Genomic DNA, 9,646 nt, shown 5'->3' on the forward strand with positions numbered 1-9,646 from the left:
CATAAGTCTCTTGTCTGAAATATTCATTCTGTGTCCTCTACCCAACATCCCCCCAACAAGGAATACTTCTGTTGATATAAGAAAAGCTACTATTTAGTAAGTTTTGTCACATATTAAACCACTATGCTAAGTGCTTTATATGCATTATCTTATTTAATCTTTATGAAAATCCATAAATTATAAACACACATTACACCAATGAAAAAATTTAGAAATGTTTCCCAGGGTTACAAGCTAGTAAATGGTACTTTAGGTACACAAAACCAACTGATTCTAAAGCCTGTGGGCTTTCCACTAAGTTATACTTGCACTGGGTGACTGCCCTGTTTCTGAGATATCTTTGCTATTAAAGAATCAATGAAAATTTGGACTAAATCCAGAGGAAGAAGCATGAAAGTCTCTGATCTATGCTTTTAAGGGAAAAGAATCAAGTTGGTCTTTAAGGTTCTATGTTAACAAGATAATTCATTACAATAAGAAAAAGCAATAAATGGCAGAACTCCTAAATTAAAAGATGATCAAATTTTCTAAAAAAAAAAAATACAGTAGGCTATATCTGAATTTATAACTCTTGAGAGCCTAAACAAAGCAATCAGCAACAGACAAAGGTACAAATGCAACAGAAGATAAAAGAAATTTAATATCTAAAATAACTGACAAGATGAAATCCCAAAATCTCAGCTGAAACCAAAAGGCCATCTTCTCTAATGAATTGAAATAGTTCAGTTGTGCAGCACCTTTCAATACTAGAAAGTTTATGAGAGAATAGAAAACTTATTAAGTTTACCACTTTATTGATCTTTCAAATTACATTATTTGATATGTACTGTTTATATTAACATAGGAAATAGAAGAATTCTGAGATAAGCCCTACAGATGCAGCCTATAAACCAGACAGGCAGAGGGACCCAGCAGGGACTAGAAAAGCCTATAAGTCATCACATTCCACCAGAAGCATCCAGATGAAACCAGATGGAAAAGCCCTACAACAACATTCCCCAACAACTAACTGCTGGGACTACAGGCTCAGGAACACAGCAAGGTAAATAATCTGGACATTTCTCTCAGTACTGATATGATACTTGGATCATCAGTATTACAGGGATTTTGTAATAATGATTAATTTTGAATCCTAGCCATAAACAAAGTAAGAACTGTTATAAGAAGATCCCATGGCATATTGTGTGTGTGTGTGCTTATGCGCACGTGTGTGCGCACATGTGATTTTGTCCAAAGATACCAAGGAAGGAAGAAAATTAACAACTTCTAAGACTAAGTCACAGAAGAAGACGAGTAATGATATCAATTTCAGAAAGGATAAAGGATGAAAGGACACTTGTGTGCGTGTGTGTTGCTTACATGGATAGGGACATTTTCTTCTGTCTTAATGTTAATAGTGGCACTTGGTGTCTGTGAAAGAATGAATGGGGACTCAGACTAGTTAATGTATAGAGATTTTATTACTCTCTAAATTAAACCATATTTTATTACTCTCTAAATTAAACCATATGTTTAAACCATATACTGGACATTTTCTGTGTTCCTCTTCTTGAGGGTAAGGAATATCTTCAAGACACGTAGTAAAGACTTCACAAACAAACATTTGGTAAACTGATGAGTAACCCTGACATTTGCTTTCTGGTTAGGAATATTATTGCTTCCTGGTCAGAAATATTCTTTAAAAGAATTTACATCAGAAAATATACCATACATCATGATTAATTTTTGTTTTAAATTAGAGGCCATGGTTTTAGTTTGAATTAAATAAAGCTCAGAACTAGATATTAGCTGTTATTTTCTTCTGTAAGCCTTCTGTGTTTATACCCTATTTCCAAATTCCCAAGTAATCTAAACTTCCATGGTAGCAGGACACAGTGAAGAATGGTGACAGCCTGGAGAACCGTAAAACCTCAAAAAGCACCACTGTTATATCCACAAAAGTATCCTAAAAAGTTTTATTCGAAAATATGACAATCATTTTCATCTTATAATGTGGTTCCTTTCTTGAAAATTAAATCAACTATCTACTATCACTAAGTCAACCTTATTTGTATACACAATCACCAATATACTTCTGCTAAGTCTTATATGTTTTTTAATCTTGAATGTTTACTTCTCAATTAAAAAGAAAATTGACAAGGCTAAATCCAATTAGCATCCATTTCAAGCTAATCTTTGTTTCCATTTTAATTTCCTAAGGCACGCTGATCACAGGTTTCAGCACTATGGTACTTGTTTCCCTATAATTTTTATGAAATGAGAAGTCAAAACTTTGTTTTAGCAACAGAATTCTCTTATTAGATAAAATTTACCCACCCAGGACCCAAACGTAGAGAGCTAGAGAAAACGCAATTGCTTTAGAAGAGACTCGAGTGAAATAAGAATCGCCCAAAACAAGAGCGCCACCTGCTGGTCAGCCATTCCTCAGCCCGCTGCTCCTAGGCACTAGAGAACGTATTTCATGGAGGGCTTAGGTAAAATATCAGTATAAACTCTGTGCAGAAGTGATGGTAACTCCCAAAACAGAATTTTTTTCACTGACAGAAAGCACCATCATATGAGAACTCAAATTATATAAAAGTTAAAATTTGCTATACAAAAGTGTAGTTAATCACGGCTGGGTTAAATATACCATGAGCTACCTGATAATGCCTATAACTTCAAAAGCCACCAGGTTATGATTGAAAATCAAACAAGGTGGGGGGCAAGTACATGAGCCAGATCTCCTCTCAGGGACAGGATTATACATCGTCTACAAGACATCAGTTGAAGCTTACCTGAGTAACAATATGATCTTTAAGAAGAGTGACTTCAATTAATTTCAGGGCTTTTCTTTTGCTGAGTGGAATAATCAATCTGGGATTTAGAACTAAATTTTTTTTAAATATTTATTTTTAGTTGTAGTTGGACACAATATCTTTATTTTATTTTTATGTGGTGCTGAAGACAGAACCCAGGGCCTCGAGCACATGCTCTACAGCGAGCGCTCTACCGCTGAGCCACAATCCCAAACCCCTAGAACTAAATTTTTAAAGACAATAATGAAGACACTCATTTCCCATTGCCAACTATGGTTCTCCATGTGGTGTCTAACCTCTCTTAATTATCAAGCACATATTTATCAATTTGAAAGAGTACAAACTGTTAACCTTCCCTGGATGACCAAAGGTCTCTAATCAATGAGTCAAGATACATTAAAGAGCAGGTTGTTTGAAATTTTAAATTTGCACAAGTCAAATACCATCTATAATTTTCTATGACACCTTACTTTCAACCGTAGTCATAAATCTATCTTAACTTCCTAACATAATTAGAAATTCTAAGACAGCAAAGATTTTCTTCTTCTTTTGCTTTATGGAGCCTAGCATACTACCTTTTTTCTTTTGTCCGTTTTATTTTTTAATTTTTATTTCTTCTTTTTAATTATACATGACAGTACAATGTATTTTGACACATCATACATACATGGAGTATAAATAACTTCTCATTTTTGTGGTTGTACATGATGTGAAATTACACTGGTTATGTATTCATATATGAACACGGGAAAGTTATATCTGATTCATTCTGTCTTTCGTATTCCCATTCCCCCTCCCTTTCTCCTTATTCCCCTTTGTCTAATCCAGTGAACTTCTATTTCCCTCCATCCCCAAACCCCGCTTATTGTGAGTTATTATCTGTATATCAGAGAGAACATTTGGCTTTGGGGTTTTGGGGGGGATTGGCATATTTCACTTAGCATAATAGTCTCTAGTTCCATCTATTTACAGGCAAATGCCATAATTTCATTCTTCTTATGACTGAGTAATATTCCATTATGAATATGAACCACATTATGAGTATGAACTACATTTTTTCTATCCATTCATCTGTTAAAAGGCACCTAGGTGAATTGAACTTCTATAAACATTGATGTGGTTGTATTACTGTAGTATTCTGATTTTAAGTCCTTTCGGTACATGCCAAGGAGTGGGATAACTGGGTCAAATGGTGGTTCCAGTCCAAGTTTTCTGAGGAATCTCCACACTGCTTTCCAGAGTGAATTCACCAATTTGCAGTCCCACCAGCAATGTAGCATACTACTTTACACTACTCTCTGCTTTTTAGTCTTATTGTTGGAGCCTAATGCAAGAGCTTATTCCAAAACAATGGCCTCCTATAATTTTAACTTACCAATTGTTACTGAATTGATAAATTGTGCAGCGTGTGTTAGCACACACCTGTAATCACAGGTACAGCGGAGTGTGATGCAGGAGGATCATTTTAGCCAGGAGTTGGAGGCCAGCCTGGACAACATAGTAAGACCCCCATATCTCAAAATAAAAAAGGAATAAATTGCTTATAAATAAATTGCCAGGCCCTTCTAATTTCACCTGTCCAAACTATAATTCAATATTTTCAGTACTTCAATTCCCATCTCCATTTATCTTGAGGTAGACAGATGCACACACCTTTTCTAGAAGATCTGTGTTCATATTGATGGCATATGGTAGCTGCTAGAGATATTTTCCACTTTTTCAGAATAGTAAGACCCTCTCGCCTAAATATCTGAATAGGGATGCAGGGTAATCTTCTGAATTCAAAGTTGGAAACTAGAATTTTCTGCCATAAGATCTGAAAATCAAGAGCTTAAAAAAAGTTCATGGAAAATTCATAGGGAAAAAAAGGAGAAATCAAAGTCCAAATTTGTGTTTATGGAATTGCAATTTGCAACCCATTTATAAGTTTGGGTAATATTTAATAGGTCCTCAGCCAACAAAATGGAAATGAATTAGGAAATTTTCCAGATGTTATTTAACAGAAATTCGTGTCTAACTCACGTGTGTGTGTAAAAGAGGGAGAGAGAGAATATCTAGATAAAAGTGAATTTATCATTTATCACCATTCTACCAGGGAGCTCCTAAAGATTTTCCAAATCTTACATATAAATGGCTATTTTATATTCCTAGTTTTTAAAAATGTTCCTCCTTTAAATTTTCAAATTATATCCTCATGACTTGAAAATTTGATTATTTTCATATTTACTTTCTCTAGAGGAAAAAAAAAATCTTCATTCCTTCATCTCACACTTCTAGGGTTCCCATGTCCACATTAAGAACCAAGTTGCTGGAATACATAGATAAGACCCAAATTAAGCAGATGTTTGCTCAAAGAAAGAATGTATCAGATCCTATACAGAGAATAAAGGGCTGCTTTTTCTTTGATTTCTCCTGAATTAAAAATGAAAAAGAAAAAAAAGTGCCAAGTACATAGGAAGGTAGATTTCTCACCCAAATAATCTCAGAGGAGTATGCATTTTCCTTTTTTCTCTAAATGGTACTGTTAAGTACAAACACAAGAAGTCTCCTATTTGGTTTATATTTTGTATAGTGTAATTGTATTACTTTAATACTTTTGTAAGAAGGCATTATCTTCTAACATTAACTCTAGCTAATCTTACTGATAGCCAAGTACAATATGAACCACTTAAATGATTTAATCTATAAGTTTTGCAAACAGATTCTCATAACTACACTGTCCTCTGCATGGTGCCCATCGTCTCCCCAAATTAAATTTTAAGCCAAAGCCTTGGGTTATAATCTTATGAGGAATTCTTTTAAAAGATTATAATTTTATATGTGAGATGCCTCTAATACCCCAGGTTTAGAAAATAAATAAATTGCCTATAAAGAGATATAGAGATTTGAATATTTTAAATAAAGATAACCAAACATAGAAACACAAAAATCATATCAGTAGCCCTCTAAACAGAGATCTTAATGCTCTTCTGCCCTAGTAATTTAACCTTAAATATTAGAAAAAAAATCAACATGGAAGATACATTCATTGTAGATGCTAAAGGAGTGGGAAATTAAGAAGCCCTAATATCAAGAGCTAACCATTCTGAGTTGGATTCTGTTTCAAATAGAAGTTCTTAAATATTACCTGGAAAAATCATGTTTGTTTATATCAGATGCTTGATAAACATGAATATTCTCTATCTAGAGAATACTCCCAACACCACAAAACCTAATGCCTTAATCTAAGTATTAATGGGCTATATTCTGCTGCCATATTTTCCATACACTGACTCCAAGTTTCATAAAAATTGCTTTAAAAACTCTATTGGGTTTTCTGAGGGATTCTTGAGGTAGTATATTGATACTTGGTTATGCATGAAGTAAGATTTCCTGATCAGATTCACACAGCAGATATTTTTCAAGACCTTTAGTGAAGATATGTTATTTTATTTTTTCAGAGATCATACTTGAAACATGGCTCACAGTGACTTCCTCTATCCAGAGAACCCAAGGAGGAGGCAGGAAGTAAACCGGCTTCACCAGCAGCTCCTTGACTGCTTATCTGACAGCTTCCACGCCACCAATAAGCTGATAGGGGTTCTAAATACACACTTGGGCTGCACACTGGCCTCCACCGAAATGAAGAGAGATGGGACTATCAAAGAAAATTGTGACATCATCATCCAAGCCATAATGAATATCCAAAATGAACTGCAAAAGGTTGATGAAGCACTAAAAGAAAAACTAGAACCAACCTTGTATAGAAAACTTCAGGATATTAAGGAAAGGGAAACAGAGAAGATTGCAATCGTACAAAAGGTTATTTCAGTCATTCTAGGAGAAGCTACATCTGCAGCCAGTGCAGTGGCTGTTAAACTCGTGGGCTCAAATGTCACAACTGGCATAATTAACAAGTTGGTCACTGTGTTAGCTCAAATCGGTGCTTCTCTCCTCGGTAGTATTGGAATTGCTGTTCTTGGCCTTGGCATAGATATGATCTTCCGGGCCATCCTGGGAGCAGTGGAGAAAACACAGCTTCAAGCAGCCATCAAAAGTTATGAGAAGCATCTGGTGGAATTCAAGTCAGCCTCAGAAAAATATCATCATGCCATTACTGAGGTCACAGATATTGTCAAACACCAAATGAAATGAATAACCTTTTGGTTTGCCACTGGAATATTTTTCTGCTTCCCTCTTAATAACAGCATTTCCTTCTTTGATTTTCCATGTTTCCAATATGGATATAAATAGGATAAAGAGTTCAGAAAGGGAAACTGGAGATGTTAAAACTAGATTAATCTTGAGTTTTGACAAATAATGAATGACTGGATCAGCTGTGCTAGAACCTGTGAGGTAAAAGATGTATATCCCAGGATGTTTTCTCACCCTACTCTACCAGATCTACATAGGAGTAAATGCTATCACAGAGCAGCAGGTGTAAGAATTGCTTTTTTCTTTTTTTTACTTTCCAGTCAAAATCCTTAACATTTACATTGAATGCAGACACTTTCATGTCTACCACTAGCTTCAAACATCACTTAATACTAAGGAAGCATATTAAGGAACTTCTGGCTAGATACAAACCAAATAAAATAAAATAGAAATGCTACCATATTTTTTAACCATTAGATTTAGTCCAGTTTTCTATAGACAGGAAAAGACTGAAAATGGATTATAATGGGCAGAGGTTATAGCTCAGTTGGTGAGTGCTTGCCCTGTATGCATAAAGCCCTGGGTTAAATCCCTAGTACCACAAAAAATAAAAAATAAATGGTTTGTAACAATTGGTTTCAATGATGAGACAATGTATCTGTGAACTTCTACTAATTACACAATGTAATCTGGGTGGATTAAAAAAATGTAATCCATGCTGACCAACTATGATGACTATGATGACAAAGTGTAATTCAGGTATAATTATAATTATATATATATAATTATAATATATATAATATATAATTACAATATATATAATTATAATATATATAATATATAATTACTATATATATATAATTACTATATATATATATATATATATATATATATATATATATATATATATCACCCCAGCTATATATGCATAAAATGTGCTTGGAATGCAGAAAAGGAACTCACTACTCTTTAAATATTTGTTATGAGTTTTCTGCTACCTGAAACATTAGGTGGCCCATTTCACTAATTACTTGATTTTACAAAAATCCAAAGGCAATGGAGGCCTACTGGGTCAGGTGAATTTCTGTAAATACAAGTGTTCTCTAAATCCTTTATTAACTAATAATTTCTATAAAGACTCTTTTAAAGTCTACTTCCAAAATTGTAACACTGTTGATTCTTACATTCGACTACAAAAAAAGTCTTGAAATAAAGAAGTCTTCTCAAAAAATGTTAATTAGCTACGTGAAAGATTAATCTTGAAACCGTACTCCATTTTCTTTCTCTTCTATTATGACTTTTTTATAAATTAGCTGCAAAATATCACAATTTAGTTCATCTCCAAATGAAATCTTTTTTGGGGGGGCGGGGGGAGGTGGTACCAGGGATTGAACTCAGGGACACTCCACCACTGAGCCACACCCCTAGCCCTATTTTGCATTTTATTAGAGACGGAGTCTCGCTGAGTTGCTTGGCACCTCACTAAATTGCTGAGGCGGCTTTAAACTCCTGATCCTCCTGCCTCCACCTCCGAGCCCATGGGATTACAGGCGTGAGCCACCGCCACCGCGCCTGACCTCCAAATGTAATCTTATTTTCCTTTTTACCACTCTATAAACTTTGACTTAAAAGCTCTTGTTATTGATTTAAGACTCAAATTCAGTCTAAGATCAAATTAAGAATTACCTAAAATAAAGGTTGGGATAGTTTCTATGTTAAGAGCACATTTGAATTTTCTGTCAAAAATTAATAGGTCTCCATCAATGTTTTGAAATAATTATAATTATAATAAGAATTTGCTTATATCTGTTTTCTGTTAATGGACTTGGATTAAGATCACAAATAACCAAGCATGTTTCTTAACAGCAGAATTTTTAAACACTTAACCTACCTTTATGGAGAACAGATGGAAAGGAGTCTTAAGTAAAAAGGTATAGAGGGGAAGGGGGAAGTCTAGACCTAAGTAATTCTGAGTTAGTGACTTCATAAAGGGCTTTCAGCTGGTGAAAAGATGAGTTCGGAAGGGAGCCGATACGTACCAATCTCGTCACCTGTAAATTTAAAATTACAGCTGTATCCCTACATGTGCACTTCGCCACTCGTAAATTTAAAACTTACTGCACGTGTATCCCCACATTTTCTCGATCTTGTAGATTATCAATTTGAGCCGCTAATACGGGCATAGATTTATTTGTTGAGGCGAACAAATAAACGAACGTTCTCTGTATTGATAGAGTAGTGAATCCCAGATGCCCCAGGCGCCCACATAGAATAACCAGATGCTTACAAAGCACATTAAATTCACTGGCAAGAGTTATTCAACTCGTTTTCAAATGGCGACACTCACAAAAGATTGCGCCCGTTTACTTTATAAGAAATACGAAAATCCAACAATTAACACAATCCCGGGGATAGAAACAGGCCAAAACACCTCCGTTTTCCAAATGCACCGCAACCGCGCGGCTCAACAGACGGAGCTCGCGGTAATTTAGTCAGAACGCCCCCGGCCCGAGAGGCAAAATAAACAGCCAATCAGATATGGACTTTCTTTTACTTATTCCTATTGGACTATAAAGTGTCAATCGACGTGGGAGGGCTCTTAGCCTATAACTAGCCAATGGGGCACTCTTTTATAGCGGAAAAGCCTCTAGTCCTGTAGTTCTTGAGCGCTATCTATGGTTCCACTACAGAACATCGCTAAGAGATCATCGACC

The 9,646-nt window shown here is 35.1% G+C and overlaps 1 protein-coding gene across 1 annotated transcript; it reads left to right on the forward strand.

Moving 5' to 3' along the window:
• Positions 1-6,254: 6,254 nt before the first annotated feature.
• Positions 6,255-6,932, forward strand: Smco3 (single-pass membrane protein with coiled-coil domains 3). The gene has a single exon (XM_027955940.1). It carries the CDS (start codon positions 6,255-6,257, stop codon positions 6,930-6,932), a length of 678 nt encoding a protein of 225 aa, XP_027811741.1.
• Positions 6,933-9,646: the final 2,714 nt, after the last annotated feature.

This window comes from Marmota flaviventris, chromosome 3 (genome assembly GCF_047511675.1).
Source record: "Marmota flaviventris isolate mMarFla1 chromosome 3, mMarFla1.hap1, whole genome shotgun sequence".
In the NCBI taxonomy this organism is placed as follows: domain Eukaryota; kingdom Metazoa; phylum Chordata; class Mammalia; order Rodentia; family Sciuridae; genus Marmota; species Marmota flaviventris.

What these genes read in the sequence shown, in the direction of transcription:
- Smco3 (XM_027955940.1), top strand. Translation starts at nt 6,255, where the DNA reads ATGGCTCACAGTGACTTCCTCTATCCAGAGAACCCAAGGAGGAGGCAG.